At 51.9% G+C, this 27,919-nt stretch overlaps 1 protein-coding gene across 1 annotated transcript in view; it reads left to right on the top strand.

The window, feature by feature from the left end:
• Nucleotides 1–24,952: 24,952 nt before the first annotated feature.
• Nucleotides 24,953–27,919, top strand: part of KIAA1522 (KIAA1522 ortholog) — a 28,507-nt gene continuing 25,540 nt past the window's right edge. Inside the window, exon 1 of the mRNA XM_052635627.1 lies at nt 24,953–25,187. Coding sequence (XP_052491587.1) covers nt 24,953–25,187 — 235 coding nt within the window. The remainder of the gene's footprint in view (nt 25,188–27,919) is intronic.

Below are 27,919 nucleotides of genomic sequence, written 5' to 3'. Positions count from 1 at the left end.
CCTAAGCTAAGCATTTTGTCTGCATTATTGCAATGTGTCCTCAGAAGAGTCCTAGTCCTTTTACGTAAAACTGAGGCTCAGAGCGGTTAAGCAGTTTAGTTGACCAAAGTCACAAAGGCAGGAAATGGAGACCCTCTAATCAGTATCACTTTAGTTCAGTCTCTCAGTCGTGTCCGACTCTTTGTGACACCATGGACTGCAGCACACCAGGCTTCCCTGTCCATCACCAACTCCCAGAGCTTGCTCAAACTCATCTCCATCGAGTTGGTGATGCCATCCAACTATCTCATCCTCTGTCCTCCTCCTCTCCTCCTGCCTTCAATTTTTCCCAGCATCAGGGTCTTTTCCAAAGAGTCAGTTCTTCGCTTCAGGTGGTCAAAGTATTGGAGCTTCAGCTTCCGCATCAGTGCTTCCAATGAATATTCAGGACTGCTTTCCTTTAGGATTGACTGGTTTGATCTCCTTGCAGTCCAAGGGACTCTAAAGAGTCTTCTCCTAATGACTGAATTATTTTTTTTTTATTATCATTGCTATCATTATACCTGATTTCCAGGGGCTTATACTAAAGGTCAGACGGCTTTTTTTCTGCCCAGACTTACCCTATACGGGCTGCTGGTATGGCTACACACTTTGGCAGATTTGGGTTCAATTCCAGTTCATTGCTGGCAAGTTACCTACCTTCCCAGAACCTCAGCTTCTAGTTCCACTCCTGAGAAATGAGATTGAGTAGGGGAAAATTTGCCTGGAGTAACCAGCAAATTTGGCCTTGGAGTACAGAATGAAGCAGGCCAAAGCTTGATAGAGTTTTGCCAAGAGAACACACTGGTCATAGAAAACACCCTCTTCCAACAACACAAGAGAAGACTCTACACATGGATATCACCAGATGGTCAACACCAAAATCAGATTGATTATATTCTTTGCATCCAAAGATGGAGAATCTCTATATAGTCAGCAAAAACAAGACTGAGAGCTGACTGTGGCTCAGATCATGAACTCCTTATTGCCAAATTCAGATTTAAATTGAAGAAAGTAGGGAAAACCACTAGGCCATTCAGGTAAGGTATCAAATCCCTTACGATTATACAGTGGAAGAGACAAAGAGATTAAAAGGATTAGATCTGTTAGAGTGTCTAAAGAAAGGAGTAAGTCAAGGCTGTATATTGTCACCCTGCTTATTTAACTTCTATGCAGAGTACATCCATGTTGGGCTGGATGAAGCTGGAATCAAGACTGCTGAGAGAAATATCAATAACCTCAGACATGCAGATGACACCACCCTTATGGCAGAAAGCAAAGAAGAACTGAAGAGCCTCTTGATGCAAGTGAAAGAGGAGAGTGAAAAAGTTCGCTTAAAACTCAGCATTCAGAAAATGAAGATCATGGCATCTGGTTCCATCACTTCATGGCTAATAGATGGGGAAACAGTGAGAGACTTCATTTTGGGGGGCTCCAAAATCACTGCCGATGGTGGCTGCAGCCATTAAATTAAAAGACGCTGACTCCTTGGAAGAAAAGTTATGACAGACCTAGATAGCATAGTAAAAAGCAGAGACATTACTTTGCCAACAAAGGTCTAGTCAAAGCTATGGTTTTTCCAGTGGCCATGTATGGATGTGAGAGTTGGACTATAAAGAAAGCTGAGCGCCAAAGAACTGATGCTTTTGAACTGCGGAGTTGGAGAAGACTCTTGAGAGTCCCTTGGACTGTAAGGAGATCCAACCAGTCCATCCTAAAGGAGATCATTCCTGGGTGTTCATTGAAAGGACTGATGCTGAAGCTGAAACTCCAATACTTTGGCCACCTGATGTGAAGAACTGACCCATTGGAAAAGACCCTGATGCTGGGAAAGATTGAAGGCAGGAGGAAAAGGGGACAACAGAGGATGAGATGGTTGGATGGCATCACCGACTCAATGAATATGAGTTTGAGTAAACTCTGGGTGTTGGTGATGGACAGGGAGGCCTGGCAGGCTCCAGACCATGCGGTGGCAAAGAGTCAGACTCAAGTGAGTGACTGAACTGACTGAGGGGTTAAATGAGAAAATGCCCAGCACCTTGCCCAGTGCACCAGAGTCGCTTAATAAGTGTTATTGCCTTTCTTTCCTCCTTCTTTCCAGCCCTTCAGGACCACTGTCGGTCCGCACACTACGAAGGGTGCCAAGGACGCCGCACTCTTCCGTTGGACTCTGGAGCAATACCGAGCACTGCCTCCAGGGGGTGCCATCACACCGACACCCCCTCCAGGGCCCCTCGCCCCAGGGATTGTTGTTCCCACCGTGGCCGCGCGGGGTCGCCTGGGCCTAGAGTTTTCAGGGACCGAAGGAGCGCGGGAGGCGGAGAGGGTGGAGCCCGCGATGATGAATCAAGTAGGTTCTTCGGGTATCACAGTGATAATAATAAACCATAATAATATGAACAGCACGGGATCCAGCAGTAACCAGCTGTTACCGATTTAAAAGGCGCATTCGCGTGCTGAGAGGCGGTGGGACTCAAGGGAAGGAGCCAGGCTGAGTCTAATCCAGACCGCTCACTCTCGTGTTCCGGGTGCTCTGTAGCCTTGAGCCTCTCTAAGCCTGCTTCATCAGCATTAAAATGGGAACCAAATAATACAGTTCTTGAGAGGAATGCTAAAGCTGAAAGTCCAGTACTTTGGCCACCTCATGCGAAGGGTTGACTCATTGGAAAAGACTCTGATGCTGGGAGGGATTGGGGGCAGGAGGAGAAGGGGACGACAGAGGATGAGATGGCTGGATGGCATCACCGACTCGATGGACGTGAGTCTGAGTGAACTCCGGGAGTTAGTGATGGACAGGGAGGCCTGGCGTGCTGCGATTCATGGGGTCGCAAAGAGTCGGACACGACTGAGCGACTGAACTGAACTGAACTGAAAGGAATAAATGCGCTCTTGTAGAGCTCAGCGGAGAGCGACTTGAGTAAGTGCATTTACTGTATTGATAGTTCTCCCCTCTGCCCTGAGAGGGAGCTATTCTTCAATTCCCTTTACTGCTAAGGATACTTGGGAGGCCTTCCCCAGGCTCCCTGGGCTGGGTCTCTCCTAGGAGAGCCCAGAGGCTAGTCGAGGAGCTCACCCCCTAAACCCCACCGCTCAGCAGCTGTGTCCTCTCTCTGGAGGTGCGGGTTCCCCTTCAGACCGTCAGGTTCCTCTGGATACTGCCTTTCCACCCCTAGGTAAAGTATGGGCTTCCCTGTTACCTCAGGGGGTAAAGAATCCACCTGCAATGCAAGAGACACGGGTTCGATCCCTGGGTCATGAAGATCAGATCCGCTGGAGGAGGGTATGCAACCCACTCCACTATTCTTGCCTGAAAAACCCCATGGACAGAGTGGCCTGCTGGGCTACAATCCAAAGGGTCACAAAGGGTCTGGAGCGACTGACAGGCTCAGGCCAGCCGACTTCCTCTGGCTAGTCTGTATCACACCCCTCACCCCCTAAACTGAAGCTATGCCTTCTCCTTGTCTACCTACTTCTTCCAAAATCTCACCCAGTCACTTCCTCCAGAAAAACCTTTTCTGGCTCTCTTCCCAGGTCTACATGGCTTTTGCACTTTTTTTTTTTTTGGTGGGTTTTTGTTGTGGTTGTTTTCAGTACCACAGGGCATGTGAGATCTTAGTTTCCGGATCAGGGATTGAACCCGTGCCCCCTGCAGTGGAAGCACAGATTTTTAACCACTGGACAGCCAGGGAAGTCCTCTTCCCTCTAATTAGAACAGCCTTTCCCTCAGCTGTAAACCCTGTTAGGGCACAGCTTAAATATTGCCTCTTCCAGGAAGTCCACCTTCCCTATGCGACCGCAGCCCCCTGTGCCTCTAAACAGATGGCAGCACAGGGGATTGCTTTTTCAATGCTTCACCCACCAATTTTTCTGCACCTCTTGAAGGCTGCATAGCATCCCTGGGTGGGGCCCAGCAACTGGGACAAAGTGAATGTTCAGTGAATGCATGGCTGTTGAATGAGTGATTAGACACAACTGGGTCCACTCACTGAATGGAAGCACAGCCTCAACAGCCTTTGTCAACAGCCTCAACTCAGAGGCACGTGCCTAATCTCAGAATCATCTCAGAATCAGAGGCAACAGTCACATACGGAGTCACACGCACACACAGAGTCACGGTCATATGCAGGAGGCACGTGCACAAAGCCGCCTCATCTGTGCTCACTTCTGCTTCTCAGTGTCTGGGGTACCTCTGTGTCCTAGGTATGCATGCTCTCTCTCCTATTGTGACTTAGGGTCCTTGAGAACAGTTGTGTCTCCTTTCCCAGCCTGGGAACCCCTAGGGAGGGTGAATTGTCCCCATCAGACTGGGACTCCCAGGGGAAGTGTATGTCTCCCCAAGGGGTTTGGGGGGCTGGGGCCAGGGAGTGTCTTCTGCCGGAGTGCTCTTGGATTAGGCTGTTTCCCACATCAGACTTGGAACCCTTGGGGCAGGGCCATATCTCCCGCACTAGCTAGTCTTGGCCTCAGGACAGACTGGGTCTGATTAAATAGGAGCATAGCTGAGCTGGATCTTCCCCATCAGACTGGTGGCTCCCATGGACATGGCTGTGTCCCCTTGACCCCTCTCCACACCTGTCACCTGTCCACCAGTTGGACCCTCCTCTCACCATGGTAGTGATCAGGGGCTTTGGAAGCAGCAGCAAAACTAACAGGAAATCTGGGAGTAGCTGGTCCTGTAGGATCCCCCAAGAGGTGACGAGATCAGAGAGGCTTCAGCAGGGGAGACGTGGCCCAGCTCTGTGTATCCAGCAAGTCCTTCATGCGTCTTCCCTTCATTCACCAAGCCTGTCCTGAGTCCCTGAGCATGACCCTGAAGCCTCCACCTTTATTGTTTAATTCACTCACCAATCCAATCCTGGGAGGTAGGTGTGACCATTACCCCATTTCTACATGAGGAAACTGAGGCTCAGAGGAGAGCAGTGGCCTGCCTTAAGTCACAGAGCTGGGAAGTAGCAGAGCTGGGCTTCCCACGGCACAGGCTATCTCCTTCCAGCCCAGGTTGGCGGGATGCTGGGAAGGTCGGGTCAACAGGGTGCAGTGACTATGTGTGTGTTTCTGGCTCGGGCCTGTGCAGCTAGCTAGGAGACAGGACTGCCAGGGGATGGGAGTGCCTGGTAGGGTGATGGGGAACAGTGAGGAGAAGCAGGTTCCGCAGGCAGCCGGCCAGGACAGGCGGAGGTGGGCTGGGCCTGGAACCCAGTCTTTCTATTCCCAGCACCAGCGTCCCCTAGCCAGCGGGCTCTTGGCACTGGAGTCTGGGTTGCAAGTCCCATTCATTGTCTGGCCCCTCGTTAGGCCTCGCTTTTTGCATCAGAGAAACAAGGGCCAGAGACCTGGGTTGGGGGGAGGCGGTTTATAGCACCGGGGGATTCCTGCTCCTTTAAGCCTTTCTCCATGGAGAGGGTGCGGCCAGCCGCAGGTGAGCGGAGTTGCCACATCAGCAGGGCAAACCCCGCCCCACCCCCTCCCCCAGCTCCGGAGGGAGGCCCCCGAGGCCCCAGAGGACGGTGGGAAGTGGGTGGAGAGAGAGTTCAGCCCGCTTGGCTGGAGGGGGTGGTGGTGGCTGCACCGGCGGGTTGGGGAGACTGTGTGTGTGTGCCTGACCGTTGATACCTGACTGAACATCTGTGAATGTTCCAGAGTCCTACAGGAGTGTATATACACATGTGTGGCTTTGACTGTGAATGTACTCAAGTGTGCTAGAATGTGTGTCACTGAGGGTGTCTTGGTGTGCCCCCGTGCACGGATACCTCTCAGTGTGCCAGAGTATCCCTGGGCCTGAGTGCATTCCTTTTTGTGTCTCTGTGAATGCACTTGAGTGTACAAGTGTGTGCCTTTGTGTTGGCCCTTGTATGTGTGGATGTTGTCCACAGGTGCTTGTAGGAAGGTGTCTGAAGGTGTGGATACGCTTGAAGGTAAAAACACTCGTGGATGAGTTTGTGAATGTCTCTGAGTGTGTCCTTGTGTCTGGGAGTGACTCCGTGAATGTCCTGAGCATACAGAAGTGTGTGAATGTGTCTGTGTGTGTTTCCAGTATGCGTTGGTGGGACCACGTGGACAAGGGCACGTGTAACTGTGTTGCTAGCAGAGTCTTCTCAGATCAGCTTTGAACCTTTGTGAGTCCACATTGAGCCACCTCTACCCACTGACCCCTGACCCTTCAAAAAGCCCAGCCTCTGTGTCCCCCTCCCTTCCTGGTGACTCACCTCCCTGCCATCCTTGCCCCCTCCCCCGCCAGCCTCCTGTCTTGAAGGGCAGTCCCCTCTGTTCAGTTTGCCTTCTTCCCCCCAAAAGGGAGTCTCTGTCACTTCCTGCAGGTAGCCTTCTGTGATCAGAGGAGCCCTAACATTAGCTCAGCGGTTGTACCTCCACTTGACAAATGAGGACGTGGGCTCAGAGTACCGCAGTGACCAGAGCAGGTCCCATTGGTAGGCACGTACATTTGATCCCAGGACTTCTACAGCTCAGGGTAAGACTCCTGGCCTCCTCCCCATCAGTGGTCCCAGGCCGGGGCTCAGGGAAGGAGGAAGGGCTGGCTATTCCTGTGTTGTCATTTCATTCACTCCAGTCTTGCTCAGAGGTGAGACAGCTTGCCCAGGTCACAGTCGGGGAGTAGCTGAGGCAGGATTTGAACCCTGGTCTGCTGATCTCCGGAGCTCATGCTTAATAGGGGCTAGGTTGAGGGGTGGGGGGTTAGTCTGGGGCTGACTGGCCACTGGTCCCAGAGAAAAAGGCATAAAGGTGATGAGCTATGAGTAGAAATGAGGAAAGGTGGCTCAAGGCAGTTCCCATGGGGCGTCATACCCAGAACGGAGGTGATACAGACTCACGTGTCCCCCAGGGCCTGGCAGGACTTGCTGTTCTAACCGAAGTCTGGCTTCCTTTCTTGGGGCCCCCTCCCCTGGACTGAGGCACTGGGTTGAGGGAAAATGTGACTAAGGAGGCCACATGGAGCAACCTCTGTGCTAGCTGGTCACAAGTTTTTTGTTTGTTTTAATTTTTATTCTCTCTATATATTTTTAAATTTATTTTTTTATTGAAGGATAATTGCTTTACATATTCTATGTTAAAGTATAGTTGATTAACAATTTTGTGTTAGTTTCAAGTGTACAGAAAAATGATTCAGTTATACATATACATGTATCTTTTTTTTTTTTTTTCAAATTCTTTTCCCTTTTAGGTTATTACAGAATATTGAGCAGAGTTCCCTGTGCTATGTGGTCACAAGCTTTGAAATTCCACCATTCCACCGTTTGTCTGACCTATGTCCCCTGGAGGCCTCCTTTATTAGATCAGAACCCTAGACTGGGGGACGTGTCTGGAGCCGCCTCCCAGCCTAAGGGAGTCTGATTGGAGTGAGGGTCTCATATGGATGGAAGTCCTGGATGCCTTTCTGGTCCAGGGATGGGAAAAATGAAACAGGACCAAGAGCCAGAGGGAGCAAGGGCGGTGGACCCCCAGGGAGAGGCTGGAACAAGCTCCTCACTGCAGTCTCATTTCACTCTCCCAAAAGCCCCCAGGGCAGGCCTTACTCCCCGTGTTTCTAAGGAGAGACTGAGACGCTGAGAGCCAGATGCCTGGCAAAACAGGGCTCAAGTCTCATCTTGGACTTCAGGCCCAGGGCTCTTTCTACCCTTTGTGGCCCCCTCTGGATGGGCTGGGAAGAGCCAGAGAGGCAGGAGCGGAGAAGCGGTGTCCCTTTGTCTCCTTCAGATGAGGACCCCGGAAACACTCACCCTGGGCTTCAGGTGCTGTGCTTAGTTGCTCAGTCTAAGAGCGACTCAATCTTTGCAACCCCATGGACTGTAGCCTGCCAGGCTCCTCTGTCCATGGGAATTCTCCAGGCAAGAATACTGGAGTGGTTGCCATGCCCTCCTCCAGGGGAGTCTTCCCCACTCAAGGATCGAACCCAGGTCTCTTGAACTGCAGGTGGATCTTTACCATCTGAGCCACCAGGAAAGCCCCTGGGCTTCAGGAGATGGGGCTTAAGGAAGACAGGGAGGTGGCCCTCATCTCCAGGCCTCACAGGTCACCAGAGGTGTTCAGGAAGCAAACAGCTCCCCTGACCTGGAGTCTTGCGTTGGTCACAGCTGCAGGCTCCCAAGTCTGACCTTTAGTGTCACACAGCCTCGGCCCTCCTGGGCCTTCACTTCTGTCCTTCCTGCACGTCCTGCATGCCTAGACTCCTTGCTCTGCTTGGCTCCTATGACCTTGTGACCCTGTCCATGCTTCTTTCTGGGCCGCTCCTTTATTCTCCAAGAGATGATCTGCTTTGTTCAGTGAATCTGACTCCTGGAAGGCAATTTATGGCCAGCTGAGTGAGATCCAGACCCACCTCTGGTCCAGTGAATGGCAGGGCAATTGGGCAACTTGGTTCAGATTATGTTGTTTTTGTTCAGTCACCCTGTCCTTCACTATCTCCTGGAGTTTGCTCCAAGTCTGCCCATTGAGTCAGTGATGCCATCCAACCATCTCATCCTCTGTTGCCTGCTTCTCTTCCTGCCGTCAATCTTTCCCAGCATCAGGGTCTTTTCCAGTGAGTCGGCTCTTCACATCAAGTGGCCAAAGTATTAGAGCATCAGCTTCAGCATCAATCCTTCCAATAAATATTCAGGGTTGATTTCCTTTAGGAATGACCGGTTGTATCTCCTTGTAGTCCAAGGGACTCTCAAGAGTCTTCTCCGGCACCACAGTTCAAAAGCATCATTCTTTGTTGCTCAACCTTCTTTATGGTCCAGCTCTCATATCTGTATGACTACTGGAAAAACCATAGCCTTGACTATACAGACATTTGTTGGCAAAGTGATGTCTCTGCCTTTTAATATGCTGTCTAGGTTTGTCATAGTTTTTCTTTCAAGAAGCAAGAGTCTTTTAATTTCATGGCTGTGGTCACTGTCCATGTGATTTTGCAGCCCAAGAAAAAAATCTGTCACTGTTTCCATTTTCCCTCCATCTATTTGCCATGAAGTGATGGGACCAGGTGCCATTTTTTGAATATTGGGTTTTACACCAGCTTTTTCACTTTCCTCTTTCACCTTCATCAAGAGGCTCTTTACTTCCCCTTGGCTTTCTGTCATAAGAGTGGTATCATCTGCATATCTGAGGTTGTTGTTTCTCCTGGCACTTTTGATTCCAGCTTGTGATTCATCCAACCTGGCATTTCTCATGATGTACTCTGCATAGAAGTTAAATAAGCAGGGAGACAATATACAGCCTTGATGTACTCCTTTTCCAGTTTGGAACCAGTCCATTGTTCAATGTCTGCTTCTGACTGTTGCTTTTTGGCTTGCATGCAGGTTTCTCGGGAGATGAGTAAGGTGGTCTGGCATCCTCATTGCTTTAAGCATTGTCAAAGGCTTTAGCCTAGTCAATGAAGCAGAAGTGTTTTTTTTTTTTTTTGGCTTTTTCTTTTTCTTATGCTTATTCTTTTTCTTTTTCCAGTGGATGTTGCCAATTTGATCTCTGGTTCCTCTGCCTTTTCTTAACCCAGCTTGTACTAGAAGTTCTCTGTTTATGTCCTGTTGAAGCCTAGCTTGAAAGATTTTGACATTATGTTGCTAGGATGTGAAATGAGTGCAATTGTACGGTAATTTGAACATTCTTTGGCATTGCCTTTCTTTGGGATTGAAATGAAAACTGACCTTTTCCAGTCCTGTGGCCACTGCTCAGTTTTCCAAATTTGTTGACATATTGAGTGCAGCACTTTCACTGCATCATCTTTTAGGATTTGAAATAGCTCAGCTGGAATTCCATCACCTCCACTAGCTTTCTTCATAGTAAAACTTCCTAACACCCAGGACTGTGGGTAAGCCAGGCATCTAGAGCATATACAACTCCCTTGAATCCAGACCCTGATTTCAGCTGCTTCAGTGAAGTTTGGGACAGTGCCCCACACAGGGCTGGCAGGGCTGAGCTGTGGTGGCTGTTCTGAGGCCGAAGTAAGTGAAGTCAGCCAAGGAGCCTTGGGGCTCTGTGCAAAGGTGTGGCTGTGCCGTGGGGCTTGTGACCCTTGTGCCCCTGTCCAGGGCACTAATGGTCACCGTCGGCGCCCACCTCCATGACTTGGGCCTCCCTCCTGTGGGTGGGCTTCTCTGTGTCCTGGAGATGCCTGGAACACCCTGTGGCCACCCCACAACTCCAGCCTGGGGAGTGTGAGCCACAGCCTCTCTGCCTGCAGGTCTGCCTCTGTGTCCCTGACCCCGCAGCTCACAGCCTTCTTCCCTTGCTCCCTGGCTGGCTGGGTGTCCTGTTTCCGGCCCTCATGTGTGGCCCTGACCAACTCTGGGCTGGCTTGAGGGGAGGCTGGAGGGGATGGAAGGATGTGCACAGTGCAGCCTCGTTCAGGGGATCGGGGTGGGACTGATGCCTGCTCTTGTGTTCCAGCCCCTGGCTTGAATCTTGGCAAGCTGGGGGTGGGGCGGTGGGGACTGCCTCTCTGCCTGCAGCGTCATCCCAACATCCGTCCCACCGGCAGAGCGGGCCCAGCGCCATCATGGAACCCGACCAAGAAGGCCCTTAGCTGGGCTCTCCTTCCAGGCTATTATTGATCCCTTTGCCTCTGGCTCCTCTGTCTCATGGTCTGTGCCCTGGGCCATGACAAAGACAAGGACATGCTGAAATGGGTGTACCAGACTGGGGATGCAACATTGGTCTCAGGGTGGAAGGTTCCATTAGGGAGATATGGAATCAGTGAGAGGATGGGCTCAGAGAAGGGGGGTGGGGGCTCAGTGAAGGGAATGGGGGCTCAGTGATGGGGGTGGGGCCCAGTGTGGGGGCGTGGGGGCCCAGGCAGGCAACACCAAACAGTCCTCAGCAGCAAACTGTGAGGTCTTAGGGGCTCAGGAGTCAGGGCTGAGAGCAAGGCCCTGGAAGCCAGTGAGAGGGTGGTTTGGCCTGGGGTTACTGAGGACTTGAGAGTCTCTCCAGGTTTTCTCATTTCCTGGGAGTTTCCTCCTACCTCTGGGGTCCAGAAAGGCAATTTGGAACCCTGGGATGGCCCTAGCCAGGGATCTCAGGGACTCCCTCACTTACCCCTCAGGTTATAGGCCTTGGCAGGCCTCCAGGACTGGGAGAGGGAGAAGGGATGGGCAGTGGGACCATGCCTCAGATTCTTGAGATTTATTCCCCCCTCCTCAGCAGCCCTCTCACCACTGAGTCCTTCCTCTTTTACAGAGGGCCTCCCCCTTGATTGAGGTCACCCCTGTCCCTTGAGAGTCCCCAGCTCTCTTTGATCTCCATCCCCTTACTGAGCTCAGATCCCCCTCACAGAGCCCCCACGCCAGAACAGAAGCTGGTAAATCTTTCAGTGGAGTCCTTTAGGCCTTGTCATTTCTCCCCTGCCGGAAGGGCTATCTGGACCCTAGACCCATCCACTCAGGTTGGACCGAAAGCCCTAGTGCCCAAAGAATTGCAGGGGCAAGGAGAGAAGAGGTGCTCATTCGTATTCATTTGCATGGAGTTATTTAATATTCAAATGTCCGAGCTTGGGATGGTGAGGAATGGCTGCTAGCAGACTTGCAGTTGCGGGTTTCCTTTTTAGAGAGGGAGACACCCAAATCCTCCTCCCTCTCCAGTTCCCCCATTTGGAGCCTGACTTGGCGAGAGCCTTAAGTTGGCCTCTGCAGAGAAGGTACAACTTGGAGAATGTTAAGTAGGAGCTATTTTGGGTACCAGACCCCAGAAGCCTGCTGAAGACAGGTGTGAAGTGGGAGAAGCAGCAAGGATTCCCTCCCCATTTCCCAGAGGAAGCCAGGATCTAAAACTGGGAGTATTAATAGAATGAAAAGGGGGAAAGGTTTTTAGAGTATTAAAAACTGAAAGGGTTCTTAGGGATTTCTTAGACTCTTCACAGTGGCTACACAGGGTATGTATATACACCGCTGCTCCATTCTGCAGCCACTGTATCCACGGCAGACATAATTAATTGATCATGGCACTCTGAACCCAGAGCCATTTGAAGCAGCAGTTTGTATAGGAAATTAAATCTATTTATCTTCCCTGATTACTTCAATCCTTTCCTTTCCAGACAGGGAAGCTGAGGCCCAGAGAGGATGCAGAAAATGCAGACCATATCCACCCCCAACACTACCTGCCCAGCCTGGAAGCACAGGGGTCATTCTCTTGGAGGGTGTGAGAGGGCAACTCCACTCTGGGTAAGAAAATCATCACAAGAAGGTGTATCTGGGTGGAATTACAGGTGAGTTTGATTTACAACATAGGGCTTTTCTGCATTTCTCAGATTCTCTTTGAGCCTGAATTCTGTCTGTAGTCAGATATCCCCTAATAATACTAAGTGTATTTTTTCCCCCCTTTAAACACTAACTGTTACCTGCTCTAAGCATTATCTAAATCAACTCTGACAACCACTCTGGTAGGGAGTTGTTACCATTGCTATTCCTGTTTTAAAGAGGAAGAAAGAGAAGTCTAGACATTTGCCCAAGGTCATACAGCAAGTGGCACAGCTGTGACTCTAACCACATTAATGCAATTGAATCAATCAAAAGTTAATATCAGGGATGGTCCAGGTCTATGGGAGAATGCTGATTTGCTCACTCCTTGGTGACTTACCAATGGCACTCTGGATGTTATGTGGACAAACAGCCTGGGCCCCAGAGAAAGCTGCTGAGCAGCCCGTGGAGACAGGAGAGGCCTGGCATGACCCCCACCCCTTGCCAGGACCTGGACACCTCTCGCTGTTCAAGACAATGGGAACACTGCACCCTGGCAGAGTGCAGGGTGGCAGGACATGGCCTGCCAAGGCCCCTGCTGTTCCTCTCAGCGTGGCAAAGTGCAGAGAGGATGGGAGATGCTGAGGAATGAGGTAGGGGGTGGCTCCGAGCAGAGCCAACAACAGCAAGGGTGGAGCAAGGAGTGGAGCAAGGAGGGTCTGCCCTCCGCTGGGACTGGGGAAGAGGCCATTTTGGCAGGAGCATGAGCCCAGTGCCTCCCGCCACCCGCCACCCAGCTTCTGCAGGCATCACCCACTGGCATGTGTGAGCCCCTAACACCTTGGTCCACTGTCTCCAAACACCACCCAATTCTGTGTTCCCCGGAATACTGAATGAGGACACCAGTGGGCCAGCCTTCCAATTTGTGTGATCTTGCCCAAGCCCCTGTGTCTCTCTGAATTTCCTCACTGGTGAAATGAAGGTGACAGACCCTACTTTGCAGGCCAGACTCTACTTTTTCAAGGTGAGAAGAGCAGCAAAGGACCCCAGCTGGAGGGGGTGAAGCAGCCCAGCAAATGGTGGTTGCTAATGTGACAAGGGGGCTCCTCTCCCAACCTGGCAAAGTGAGGACAGGCCAGGAGAGCTTGTGGGGGGCGGAGCCCTCTTCCTTCCTGCCCCTTTCATCTGGGTATATAGATGAGATCTGAGACCAGATGCGTGGCTGAGTGACTCAGCCCTTTCCTGCCTGGACACTCCTCCCCGCCTGCCTCACCAGGCTGGGCCAGGCGGTGAGACAGCAGACTGGACGTGGGGGTGGCTGGTCCTGAACAACCTCAGGGGAGTGGTGGGGGAGGGAGAGGGGAGGATGAATGAGGCTAATGTAGCCTGGCCTGCAAGATGGGGATGGCTTGGAGGAGGAGGGGTTGTCAAGGAAGAGAGTGAGGGTGTCCTTGAGTCTAGTCGCTGATGCTGACTCAACCTAAAATGCTCAAATGCTCACCCCCTCCTCCTCCCACCAGCCGAGCATCCCTTCCCCAGTATTTCTGGGCCAGCCCAAACCTGTTTGCCCCGCCCTCCTAGGCCCACATACCCACAGGGTGCTCTCTTCCTTCCCTGCTCTCTCCTTCTCTTTCTAGCCAACCGCCTCCACTTTCTCACCTCCCACTCAGCAGGTCCTATTACGGACTCCCTGAAGCAGCACGTGGAAGCAGCTCTCTGGAAGGTTGCCTTAACTTAGTTGCTAAATCCCTCACCCCACCCTGATCTCTCAGGGAAGGTAAGCACTGCCAACCTGGCCCTCCTTGGAGTTCTTTTCTTGGCCTCAGATACTACCCTGCTGGTTTTCCTTCTATCTCTTGAATGATTCCCTCTCTGATCTCAACTTCCGACCGTGCCCCTTAAAGGCATGTGTTCTATAAACTTCCATAGTCTACCATATGGAGGAGTGATTAAGTGTCTGGACTTTGGCATCGAATGGACTTGGTTTCAAATCCTGCCTCTGCCTTTTACTAACCATGTAACTTTGGATAAATTACTTCTCTGAGCCTTAACTTCCTCCTCCATCAGATGGGTTGAGATTACCTATCTCCTGGGGATCAAATGGGATAGTAGTAGTAGCAGTGTTAGTCGTGCCATCGTGTCTTGACTCTGCAACCCTCTGGACTGTAGCCCACCAGGCTCCTCTGTCCATGGGATTCTCCAGGAAAGAATACTGGAGTGGATTGCCATTCCCTTCCCCAGAGGATCTTCCTGACGCAGGGATGAACCTGAGTCTCTTGCACTGCAGGCAGATTAGTTACCGTCTGAGCTATACGGGATAATATACATAAAGCATGGGATAATGCACGTAAAGCCTTCAGCACTGGGTCTGACAAATAGTCAGTAGTCAGTTCCTGGCAGTTGCTGTTAGTATCTTTTCTTCCTGGTAAGTTTTCCTCCCCACCCCACTCCCAGCTCCTACCTGTTAGGCACATACAGCTGGATGTCCTAGTGACACTTCAGACTCAAAATGTCCAAAAGAAAAATCCTAGCCCTTCTCCCCATCCCAAATACTAGCTTCTCTTCTTGACATCCCTATAGCTTCAACTTTTTTTTTTTTTTTTTAATGCTTTGGTTTTTTTGGCCCCATGTGAGATCTTAGCTCTCTGACCAGGGATTGAACCCACACCGTCTGCATTGGAAGGCAAAGTCCTAACCACTGGACCACCAGGGAAGTTCCCCCCACACCCACACCCCCGTGCCTTTTCTTTTAAGGCCTCATCATCTTCCACTGGGCCCAACCTTCAGAATGTCATCCATTAATTCAACAAGTTCTTACTGAGAATGCAAAGCTATGTGCAGGGAAGACAGACTTGAAAAATCATTGTCTTTGCCCTTAAGGAGCTCACAGTCTGAGGATGGAGACAAGCAATTTAATATAATAAGATAATTGTTCTATTAGAGGTTGGTATGGAGAAAGCCAGTCTAGGAAATCTTTCGAGAGAAGGGGCATTTGAGTTGGCACTTGTAGGCTCAGTAGGAGCTTGCAAGGTGAATGAATCAGGGAGAGCTGAGGCACTAACCGCAGGCAGAGGCACAGCCATGTGAGGTATGAGAGAGCAGAGACCGGCCGGGCTCTCAGAGGTGGAGGCTCATGGTTGGGTTTATTTATTTACTTTAAACATTTAACTGCATTAATTAATTAATTAATTTTACTTTTGGCTGTGTCAGGCGGCTTGTGGGATCTTAGTTTCCTGACCAGGGGTTGAACCCAGGAGCTCAGCAGTGAAAGAGCTGAGGCCTAACCACTAGAAGGTCAGGGAATTCCCCATGGTTGGGTTTAGGGAGCTCTCTTGGGGCAGCATGGAGGACTGCTGGGAGGAGGCAGAAGTGAAGGCAGCAGGGAAATGCAGGAGAAGGATTAGGGTCTGAGAATTTACTCCTGCTTTGCCCTGCAGTCGCTGTACAACCTTGGGAAAGTCACTTGACCTCATGGAGCCTCCATCCCTCATCTGTCAAATGGAGATACCCGAGGGGATGTTAGGGAGGGCTGGATGAGCTAATGGAAGGGAAAGTGCCGGATAAATGCAAGCTGTTGTTGTCAAATATCCGCCAGGGCAGGCTGTATTCCAGCCACAGCCCCACCTCAAAAATGGCCTCCTTGAGTCTCCTCTGAGTCAGCCCACATCCTCCCTGGCTTTGGGGTGGGTGGTAAGATGCAGGGGAATAGAGGAGCACACACCTGACTCTGGATGTCAGCTCACTGGCTGTGTGGCTTGGAACCAGTTTCTTCCCCTCTCTGAGCCTCATTTCCCTGGCTGCAAAAACAGGGCTGAGGATCCAACTGCAGGGCTGTTGAGAGGATTCCACGGCACGCAGTAGGTGGTCACTAACTGCATATGGCCCTGTCTCCTGCTGTCTGGTCCGTCCCCTCCTCCAGCACCTGGCACCAAGCCAAGCAGAGTGGGAAAGAGTAAATATTTAATAACAGATAGGCTGAGAGCTTCCTGATGGGAGGGACACGTGGAGGAGCCAGAGGACACCCACTCCCCCAGTAGGGTCTACACAGATGTCCCCAGGCTCTAGAGGCACCCACATCCTGATCCGAGGGAACTCTTGCTTTCAATGACTTCCTGGGGGAATCCCATCCAGCAGGGACACTCCCAGGGTACCTAGTCCCCCAAATGTCTCCTCTCCTATCCTCTCTTATTCTGTCACTCGAGGGGGCGGGTGGATGGGGCGCTCATTCACTGAGCCCCTCGCCTCTGTCCAACGCTGGCACCAGAGATTCAGAGATGAAGGAGCCGAGTCCTTCTCCTCCAGGCTTCTAGTCTAGCTGGGAGGGCAAGGGAAACATGTTTGCAATAACGTGGTGGTACGTGATATGGCCAGGGAAAATCAGACCTTAAAGAAGGGACTTAAATTATCTGTGTCTCCATTTAACTATCTGCAAAATGGGGACAAGACTTTTTGTCTCTTTAGGGCTGTTGTAAAGATTAAGGGAGGCAATTATATAATTGGGGCTTCCCTGGTACCTTGGCAGTAAAGAATCTACCTGCAATGCAGGAGACATGGGTTCAATCCCTGGGTCGGGAATATTCCCTGGAGAAGGAAATGGTAACCCATTCTGGTATTCTTGCCTGGAGAATCCCATGGACTGAGGAGCCTGGTGGGCTACAGTCCATGGGGTTGCAAAAGAATCGGACATGACTTAGCAACTAAACAACAACAGTTATATAATACACATAGGGCAGGCCCTGGAAGCTGGTCAGTCCATCAGCGGAGACGCCTTGATGGTGATGATTGTAAGTCACGGTGGCTGTCTGTGTGCACACTGTGGGGCAGGGTAGGGGGTGAAACAGAGGGCATTCTGCACAGAAGAGTCAGGGAAGACTCAACAAAAGGACCATTTGAGCTGCTCCTGAAGGACAAGTGCTTTACCAGAAGGAAAAATGGGGAGAGGCAGGTGAGGCCAGAGAGCAAAGGACTGTATGCGTCCAAGAGGCTGGGACTTATGCTGGAGTCAACAGGAAGGGATTTAAGCAGCGAGAGGGACAAGGTCCAGATATAGCCTTTGAAAAGGTCCCTTTGGGGCATGTGGAGAAGAGACCGGGAGGTTAGGAGACGGGGAAGCTGCCTGGTTCTCACCCGGGGTCAATGATTCAAAGGTTCCCGTCCCAGGACTATATCTGCCCCTTAACAGGAATTTACAGGGACAACGCCTTTAGCCAGAGGAACCACCCAAGGGACCCAGAGCAATCAGACAGAAAGCCTGTTGGGCCAGCCCCGAGGTGCCACCCCTCCCCCTGCCCTGGGCCTCCCCTTTGTGAATCTGTGTCTCTGTGGTTGTCTGTGGGCTGAGGCAGCAGAAACAGTATTTTGGAGTGAGCCAAAGCTAAATCCAAACCCTGATTCTGCTAACTGGCTCTATGACCTTGGTCACATTTCTTAACCACTCTGAGCTGGTTTCCTGGAAAACGTTCAAACTTGTATTTTTATTACTTTTTAGACTTTCCAGTTTATGATCTCTCTCTCTCTGTCTCTCTCTTTTTTGTTTTGACCACAGGCAGGTGGGATCCTAGTTCCCCAACCAGAGAGTGAAGCCATGCCCCCTGCATTAGCACTAGACTACCTGGGAAGCCCCCTAAATTTGTAGTATTCTTAAATGCTTGTATGTAAATGCATAGAAAGATATATGTATACTGCCCACTAACATGAACAGTGGTGTGGAGTGGGTGGGGAATGTGTGTGAAGAGGCATTTTCACATTTTACCCTATTTATTTCGGCATTGTTTGGGCCTTTTATAAGCACATATATCCTACATTTCGCATCTGTAAAAAGCAGGGATAACACTGCCAACTTCACAGATTGTCGGAAGGATTTTAAAAAGATCCTACAGATATAACTCCTTTCATGCTGCCTGTGCAGAATGGACCCTCACCAAGTATTAGCTCCTTTCTCTTCCTCTTGCCTGAATCTGTGTTGAGTTTTGTGTATCGATGTTGCTCCTTGTAACTGTTTGTTTATATTTATGTAACAAGGGCTTCTGTATACCTCTCTCTGATTTATGGGCCAGTGGGTAATCTGTGTGTGTTGTTTTTGTACAGTGGATGTCTGTATGAGTGTGCATCTGGGAGTGTGAGCATTTGTATATCTGTGTGTGTCAGCGTGTCTGTGTAATTTGGTACATTTCTGTATCTGTGTGTGTTTACATGTGTTTAGACATCAGGCTATCTTAGTGTACCTGGGTGTTTATGGGTACCCAGAATTGTCCGTGTGTATCTGGGCTTGTGTTTTGGTGTATCCATGTGTTTGGGCATGCCAGTGTGAACTGGTGTGCATGTGGGTCTGTCATCCTATCTTTGTGTCTTGGTGTGTTTGTGTAGGCCCCTGTGTGCATGGCGGGCTTCCCCGGTGGCTCAGATGGTGAAGACTCTGCCTGCAGTGCAGGAGACCCAGGTTCGATCCCTGGGTCAGGAGGATCCCCTGAAAAAGGAAATGGCAACTCACTCCAGTATTCTTGCCTGGAAAATCCCATGGATGGAGGAGTTTGGCAGGCTCCAGTCCATGGATCACAGAGTCGGACACGACTGAGCGACTTCACTTTCTTTCTTTCTGTGTGGATGCTGGGGGGTGGAGGGTGTTGCTGAGAATCCACACCCAGATGTTTCCTTCTGATCATGGGCAGGGAGCTCTGCCCACACATCTTGACCCCTCCCCCAGCTTCTGTGGGCCCTGAACGTGGGCACTTCCCTCCTAGCCCTGCCCTTGGGCACAGGGCCAGCCTCCCTGCCTAGGACTGGTGGAGTGGGTGTCTGCAAACACCTGAAGGCCCCACCCAGCAGCTCCGTATAGGAAGTCTTATCAGCTGGCAGGCCAGGCTGGTCATGCCCCTGATTTGGGGGTGAGAACTGAGAACTGATGGCTCTCCTCGGAGAGCAGTGAGCCCTGTGGATCTTGGGGTCAGGAAATCCTGGTTCTCTCCGCCTAGGTCAGTGTCCATCTGGCTGGCTTTCTGCTTGTCAGATGCAATCAGACAGTTAGGAAACAAAGCATGTCTCCATGGCAACTCGCCTCTGCCTTTGAACTTGGGCAGTTCAGTGGTTTTGTGGCCCCTTCTTTAGGTTCAGCACTGGATGGGCATGAGTGGTGAGGATGAGTAATGAAGCTTCCGTATATGCTCCATGCATCACCCCACACGCCCCAACCCACTCCAGTACCTCTACACACACTCCTTTTCTAGGTGAAATCAGATGTTCTGAAGGGGAAACTGGTGCCCAGAGAGGGCAAATGTCTTATCCAAAGACATCCAGCAAGTTAGTGGCAGGACTGAGATGAGAAACAGGTAAGTTAGTAGCAGGATAGAGATGAGAAACAAACTAGGCTAACTTTTCCTTTTTTAAAACTTTTTGCCCATACCGTGTGGCATGTGGGATTTTAGTTCCTGGACCTGGGATTGATCTCATGCCCCTGCAGTGGAAGCACGGAGTCTTAATCAGTGGAGTGCCAGGGAAGTTCCTAACTATTTTTTTTTAAGTGACATGTAACTTTAAATGTTTTTGTTGTTCACTCAGTTGTGTCCGACCCTTTGCGACCCCATAGACTGCAGCATGCCAGGCTTCCCTGTCCTTCACCGTCTCCTGGAGCTTGCTCAGACTCATGTCCATTGAGTTGGTGATGCCATCCAACCATCTTGCCCTCTGTCGTTCCCTTCTCCTCCTGCCTTCAATCTTTATGTCCTTATTTTTGGCTGTGCTGGGTCTTCACTGCTGCTCGGGTCTTTTTCTCTAGCTGCGGAGAGAGGGGCTACTCCCTAGTCGCAGTGCATGGGCTTCTCACTGCCCTGACTTCTCCTATTGTACAGCACAGGCTTTGGGGCACGTGGGCCTCCGCAGTGTGGCTCCTGAGCTCTAGACAACAGGCTCAGTAGTTGTGGCTCACGGGCCTGGTTGCTTCTCAGCACGTGGGAATCTTCCCAGATTAGGGACTGAACCCATATCTCCTGCACTGGCAAGCAGATTCTTTACCGCTGAGCTATCAGGGAAGCCCAGGAAGTCCCTAACTTTTAACAAGCCATTGTAGCAATAATAAAATCACCATAGGCAGAAAACCAAAGCAAACAAACCAAAAACAAGCCATTAGGCTAGGCTGGTTGAATGACTTTTTTTTTTTTTTTGGCCACAGCATGCAGAACATTTTTTTTCTTCACATCATGCACAACTTTTTTCTTTTTCTTTTTCTCCGCAGCATGCAGAATTTCCCCAACCAGAGATCGAACCTATGCCCTCTGCAGTGGAAGCATGGAATCTTAACCACTGGATTTCCAGGGAAGTCCTGCGTAACTTATTTCTGTGCAGACCTCAGAATAAAGCTTCTCCTGACACTTCTACCAAGATGTTAAAACTGTTACCATTTGCCTCTGCATGTCTATGAAGTGCAGTAATTTCTAATTACTGACTAAAAGAAACTGCCGCAGAAATAAATTGAATGCTGGCTCTCAGTTAAAACCATAACCATCACCTGTAATTCAGGGTTTCAAATTTTTAGTCCATCAAAATGTCGGCATTGTTCCTGCTGATTTATTTTGTGGTAAGTAAAGGTTATACATTTTGATTGACAAAAATAAATTCATATGTAAAAGCACTGACTTTTATTTGTCAGGTTAAATTCTGGGGCCTTTTGTTTCAGAGGAAAAATAAAAACTGCTAAAAGAAAAAGATTGAAACCCACTTGTCTATACTGTGGACAGCTCAGAGTGACGATCTGATCATAGAATAATAATAACAGGTCAATCTGGAGGCCTGGAGCACAGAGCCGGTGCTTAGGAGATAGTGGCTGAAAGAATGTGAGGAATCAGAGTTCATTCCACAGTGGAGACTGGGCAGTGGCTACGTAGTCAACCTCTTCTTTCTCTCAGGCTCCCCCTCCTCTCTCTCTTCCCTTCCCTTCCCTAACCTCCCAGGAGCTGGCAGCAACTTGGAGCTGGGAGGGAACCCACAAGACTCCATTTCCTTCCACACACGCCACTAGCACCTTGGATCTCTCAACCCAGCAGGGAAATGGGTGGAATTAGGCTTTGGGCCTGATTCTAAGAGATGCTGGGAGGATCAAGGAAGAACTCAGCAGGGAGGTTGTTGGAAACGTTGACATGCTGCCACAGATGCCAGGAGCCACAGGACAGGGGCACAGGAGTGCCTATGGTGGGGATGAGACCTGCAGGGTCCCCCAGCTCCTAGGTTAGGGAGGGAAGAAGTGGAGGGCCTCAGACACAAGGAGCCTCTTTCTATCTTCTCCCACTGAAAAGGATCAAAGGTTAGAGAGTCTGCTAAAGCCGTGGAGTCTTTCCCCAGAAAAGATGCATACAGGTGCATCTGAAGTTAAGCAGAACATTTCTGGAAGTTCCTAGATGCCCAGCTGTGGCCCCAGAATAAATACTTTCCTTTCCTAACCTTTGAAAGCAGCAGCAGTGAGGCAGGAGCACAAAGCTAGTGACCAATTAGAAAACACACACACACAGGAACATAAAGCAGTTTCAAATTTCACTGCTGCCCAGAGGGAGCTGTGTGTCTTTTGGCAAGTCACTCCACCTCTCTTTAGGCTTTCTTATCCATGGAATAGGACTGTTAATCTCTCAAAATCATCAACTCTGCGGAACTGCTCCACCCTCCAATTGGTCTAAGAACGGAGGGAAGCCACAGGTGCTCCCACCAGCGGCTGCTTGATTTACAGACCCTTCCTGGTGTTCCCTGTAAAATGAGGGTGGCTCAGCCACACCTTGGCCTGGCTGCCCAGTCTGAATAAAGTCCATGGGTCAGACCTAGCGGAGGACTGATGAATCCTATGAAAGCTGGATCCTATGAAAGGCAGGTCTCCCGAGGGTCGGAGGATCAGGGAATGTTGGATTGGTGTGAGGGCCACCTGGGGTGGTCCTGAGTTTTCCAGAAACAGAAGGAACAGAGAATTCCCTGTCGGCACAGTGATTAGGACACTGAACTTTTATTGTTGAGGGTCTGGGTTGGATCCCTGGTAGGGGAGCTAAGATCCTGCAAGCCGTGGGGCACAGTCAGAGAGCAACAACAATAACAAACAATAACAGAGGGAGAAAAGCTGGATGACCTCAGGGGCTACAGCCCTAAGCTTGGTTATGGCTCGTTCCTCCCTGGGGACAGGCTGGCAGCTTCCTTCCTGGTCAGGTGACGGCCTGGCTCCAGGATGGACTTTGGGCCCTGCCGACAGGGGCTGCTGGGAAGTCAGTTTCCTTAGCTGCCCAGAGGGCCAGCAAAGAAATGTAGCTGAGCTGAGTAATCGTGAATCCAGAGAGCAGTGTTGCAGGCTAGCCTGTTCCAGCTAGCCCTGAGGGGCTCAGAATCAGGCCTATCAGGCCAGGGGACAAACAGGAAAGCTGGGCTGCCAGTTTAAGGGTGGCTGGAGATGGGAGGTGAGAGCGTCTGGGTGTTGGAGTTAGAAGCAGTGAGGGGAATATAGCCCTGACCTCTCCCTACTCCCTTTTCTCTCCCCACCTCCAAATCAGGGGACCTAATCTGTGAGTTGACTCCTGAGGACTGTGGTTCGAGGCGAAGGCTTCACTGAGGAATTATATGAGCCACTGGCAGGATCAACTTCATGGGCATAATCCACTTGGCCCTGCTCTCTGAAAGACCCCATGCTTGATCATGTTTTGCTGTTACTTTCTTGAAATTTGTAATAAATGTTGAACAGAGGCCCTGCATTTTCATTTTGCACTGGGCTCTAAAACTGTGTAACCAGTCTGGCCACCAGGAAAAAAGGAGGTGCTGAAAGAGTGGGTAGGGGGCAAGGCTGCCCAACTAGTCCTCTCCTGATCACCCCTTCCAAAAGCCAGAGTATGTTTGCCTTCTCTCTCCTCCCTACCAGTCCATCCATATTACCTAACAGGCTGAAGTTCTGTGCATTGCTCTTAAAGCATCAGCCCCGCCGGTATCACTTTTCTTCTGATACGCACCTAGTGCTGAACGGGGCAGAGAGCACCATGAGGACAAGTCCAGTGTGATCCCTGTGCGTGGCCCAGTGATGCACACTGATCCGGAATGGGTGCTCTGGGATTGTGGGCTGAAACCAAAGGAGTGACGATGGTTAGATGGGAAACGGGCCCAGTAAGTACAGTGATCTGCCCCAGGGCCACCACGTGTATGTGTGTGTGGGGGGTAGGGGGGGGTTGTCAGTCATGGCCCAGGTTTGCCATAGCTGAGCCCCTACCCAGGGAGCTAAGGCAAGTTCAAAAGGTCACACTGCTCACTCTAATCCTTCTACAATATCATAGCGAGTGTTGTTGACACTACACCAGGGCTGACTAGGCTGAGTAAGGACAAGGAGAAGGCTGTTTTGCCAAGGTCAGGCTGGATGATGAAGACAAATTTTAACCGGGGGGGTGACCATGATGCCCTTCTGAGTCAAAAGGGAGTCCAGGATCTCCCAGCTGGTCCCTAGGGCAATTTCTAGCTCCTGGGGACCAGGCAGAGACAAGACTTACATTGTCGATCTTAATTCCTCTGCTGATGACCCTCTCCGTGCTCCTGGGCAATCCCTGTCTTCTTCTGGCCTCAGTTTCTCTTCTGTACTATGGGGGTATCACTCCCTGGCCTGCCTCCCTCAGAGCCTCTTGTAGGATCGGATCATACAGAAGGGCTCCCTCAGCTACAATAAAGAGCCAGAGGCCTGGAGGAAACAAAGCAGAGCATTTTTGTGATTCTTAAAGGCTTTCTTTTTCTGCTGGCTTCCTCAGTCACACCTGTCACCTGCGGAGGATCTCAAAGCATCTTACAAAGCTGTGAGTTCAAGTCCAAGATCAGTTCTGATCAGTGCTGAGCAACTCAGTGGAAAATCCAGACCCAGACACTAGTGCTCTGGGGACTCACAACCTGGTCCAAGGGTAAACTGAGGCACGGCTCTCCTCATCCTGTCACCCGCCACCCAAGGTGAAGCAGGAGCCCAGGAAGCATGGGTCCCAGCTCCACAGTGAGGATTGATGGGGGTTGGGGGAAGGTGTGGTGAGGAAGGGGAAAGAAGGGAAGGGAGACTCCAAGTTGCCAGACTGGAGAAGAAAGCTCAGGTCTCAGGTGGGTCTGAAGTCTGTCTCTAGAGCAAAACCTCCAATACCACCCAGGTCCTGGAAAGGATTCTCAGAACCCCCTTACTCCAGAAGGAGGATTCCAGAATCCCCCCATCTTTTTCTGGACCGAACTCAGGACACCAAGTTCTCCTGGGATCCAACCCCAGCATTTTTCTCCCGGCTTTCTCTGAGCACCCCCACCCCAGCGCCAGTAGTTCTCTGCCCGAACCTTGCTCTCTTCAATGGCCCCGCCGGGACGGAACCTCGGTACCGCCCCTCCCACACCCACCCCGCGACCCCGCCCTCTCCGTCCGGGCCAGCCGCCGCGGCTCGGGGGCGCGGGGGACCACCCTCCCCCGGGACCGGACCGCTCCCTCCGCTAGCCCCTGAGCTCCGGGACCCCGGCCGGCGGGCCGGAGGAGGCGGGAGGGGCCGCAGGCAGCGCCGCCCCCGCCCCGTGGCCGCTCCCTCCCGGCCCCGTCCCTCCCGGCCGGCCTCCGCGCCCCGCCCGCCGTCCCGCCGCCCCTCCCGCGCCGCTCCCGCCGCCCGCCCGCTCCTCGCCCGCTCTGCCTCCGCCGCCCAAACTTTTCTCCGGGCGCGTCTCGGCGCGGCGGCCGCCTGCCCGCCCGCGCGCCCCCGGCCCATGGGCGCCCCGCCTCAGGGGGCCTGACCCCCGCCGCCAGGTCCGCCCGCCGCGCTATGGCGGCCCGCGCGTCCCCCGCCGCACCTGCGGCCGACGAGCCGGGGGGCCCCGGCGGACCCCCGCGCAGGAAGAAGTCTCGCTCGGGCGCGTCCGGCCTCCGCCGCGCCTTCAGCTGGCTGCGGGGCAAGCGGCGCAAGAAGAAGGCGGCGGGGGCCGAGGGCGCCGAGCCGGCCGCCCCCCGGGCCAAGAAGGCGGACGACAAGGCCAGGAAGGCCAAGGGTAAGGGCCGAGGTAAGGCGGCCGGGCACCTGGGGAGTCGCGGGGCGGCGCCCGGGGTGCGGCCCGAATGGCTCCGTTGGGGGTCCGCGGCGTGTCGGGAGAGTGCTGACTTCCTAGGCGTTGGTGCTGGGGGAGCGAAGAGCCGGGACTCGGTCCGAGCACCCCGACTCTGAGCCACCCCGCCCCCAGATGTCCCAGACTCAACCCAGCCGCGCTCTAGGGGCAGGGGGACCCCCGACTGGGGCAGGGGTCCCCCGGCTCAGACAGGAAGTGCTGGCCGCCCGGCTCTTGGGACGGTGAGGCAGTCCCCCCCTCCCCCAGGCTCACCCAGGTTCTGCCCTCTGCTGCTGAGTCAGGGGGTCAGAGACTTGACTCTGGCTTGGGGCCAATGGGAGAGGCAAGTGGCCTTGCATGTCTGGTGGGGGTTCCTCTGGGTCTGGAAAGTCAACTGCACTCAGAAGGTGTGTCAGCTGTGGAGGTGGATCTGGGTTGCCAGCCCCACACTGGACCCAGCACGGAGCAGTGACATGCTTTACGTTATTAGCAGTATCAGCTTTTCCTACCTGGCTCCCCTTTACCACTCACCTGGGCCAAGCTGCAAACATCCACCTCCTGGGGTGGTGAGCTCCAGAATTTGAGCCAACAGCCCCTCCCACCACTCCTTCCCCCAGCCCAACGTTGTTCCTGTGTTGGAAGTGTGCTTGCAGAGAGGGGAAACTGAGGCCCAAGTTAATGGAGAGGCTGTACCTGTGACAGCGGTGGGTACCTGAAATACTACAGCTAATTCTCTGCCTGTAGGCTCCCTCTGGCCTGGTGGTTGGGCAGCCTGAGGGCAGGCGTGGCTGACTTGGCCCATGCCTACCGGGTCACTTTCCTTTTGGCCACTTACTTGGTTCTCCCCTCATCTTCCCCTCTGTTTGTGTCTCCTGATTGAGGGGGAGGGCATGAATCTCTGCCAGAGGGTGGGGCTCCCTTGGGGCTGCCATCCTAGGAAGTCTGCCTTTCCTGCTGGCAATGCTAGTGCCAGAGGTGAGGAAATGGCGGTGTGTGTAGGCCCATCCCATTCCGCCGTGTTTACCCTCCCAGTGTCCTTTAACCACCTCCTCTGGAGGAGAATTAGAAAGAACACTTCTTGGGGTCAGGAAGAGGGTGAAAAGCCTCTTGTGTGATTGCATCCGGCCTGATCTTCCTTTTGGAAATGGGCCCTGCATCCCTGCAACCCAGCCACAAATGGAGGTTGGGTGCTGGGGCTGAGGTCACTGGGCCAGGCCCTGAGGGAAGGTTTGCAAGGGGGGTGTTTCCAAGGGCAGCTCCCACGATACATGAAACGTGTCCCAGGGCTGTTGCACCAGGATTCAGCCTGAAGTCATCCCCATCTCATTCACAGAGACCTGGGGCAGAACTGGACAAGATGGGTTGTGGTCCCAGTTTCAGGCTAATGGTGTGGCTCAGGCCAGTGGACCCTTCTCTCCTGGGAGACCAGCCTGGTGCGGGGGTGGGGTGGTGGTGGTGAAGGGGGAGACAGGAAAACTGACTCTGTAGGTCCCTGCTCTGACAGCCTGTTTAGAGGTCACTGGGTCAGTGGCAGACCTCCCCTGGCCTTATGTTTGGTATTGGGTAGCACTGGGCTTTCTGGGCAGCAGGTCGGCCTGATTTGGGCCCACGTGCATGGGCCAAACCTCCCTGCCCCTGGCTGTTGTTTCCCCAGGTCTGGGGGTGGCCCCAGGTATGTCTGGAGGAAGTCCTGTTCCCTTTTGCTCCAACCTCCTATTATGCCAATTGTTTCTTTGTCACCTGCCTGGCCAAACTTCTTTTCTGTTTATTAAGAGAAATAAATCCGATCTCTCTAATCTCCACTGGCACCGCTGGTCAGGAAGGGGAAGCCCAAAGAAGGCTTAACTCTTTCTGGGGAAGATGTTTAGAATGAAGATTTGGGGAGAGGGGCACACACACAAAATTCCTAGGAGGTCAGGGGCCTTTGCTATGGAGGTCATTCTTTCCCCACTCCCAGGTGCTGAACCAAAGACCCAAAGATAGATGCAGGTCTTGGCTTCCCTGATCTGAGTCCCCTACTATAAATGGGAAAACTGAGCTTGGTATAGTTTCTGAGCCTGTACCTTCCCTGCTCCCCTCACTGCCCTGCCACACACTTAAAAAGGAAAAAGAGGAAGTCTGACATTTATTTATTATTCTGAATGTGCCAGAAGCCCCGTATCCATAATCTCATTTATACCCATTTGCAGATGAAAAAACTGAGTCTCAGGAACAGTGAGTGATTGATTTACCCACCTGGGATTTTAACTCAAGTTCTGATTCCAGAACTGGTCCTGCTTTCTTAATTTACCCAAAGAGACCAGGGGGTAAGGTTTAAAGATCTCACCCAACCCATTCTACAGATGGGAAGAGGCCCAGAGAAAAGTGAGGGAACTTGGTAGAGTAGGAAGAGTATCAGAGGCAAGCAAATTGATGAGAGTTCACATTCTGGCCCAGCAGTTAGCAAGCTTGGTGACACCAGGCAGGCAGCTTCTCTGTGGTCTCATTACCATTACTCTCTTTGGAACAGAGGGGACCCTCTCACTGGGGTATCCATCCAGGTAGACCCATATCCTTGATAGGTCTGTGAGCTTTCCAAGATTCTCACAAAAGAGGATGTGAAAATTACATGCAAGGGAAGTCACCATAGAAATGTAAGGGGTCGCTGTTACTGTGTTTGTGAGTTTATTCACCTGAGTTGTAAGGACTCA

Source organism: Budorcas taxicolor, chromosome 2 (assembly GCF_023091745.1).
Source record: "Budorcas taxicolor isolate Tak-1 chromosome 2, Takin1.1, whole genome shotgun sequence".
Lineage (NCBI taxonomy): Eukaryota > Metazoa > Chordata > Mammalia > Artiodactyla > Bovidae > Budorcas > Budorcas taxicolor.
Note: the sequence above shows the minus strand (reverse complement) of the source record. Positions and strands in the feature narration are given on the sequence as shown.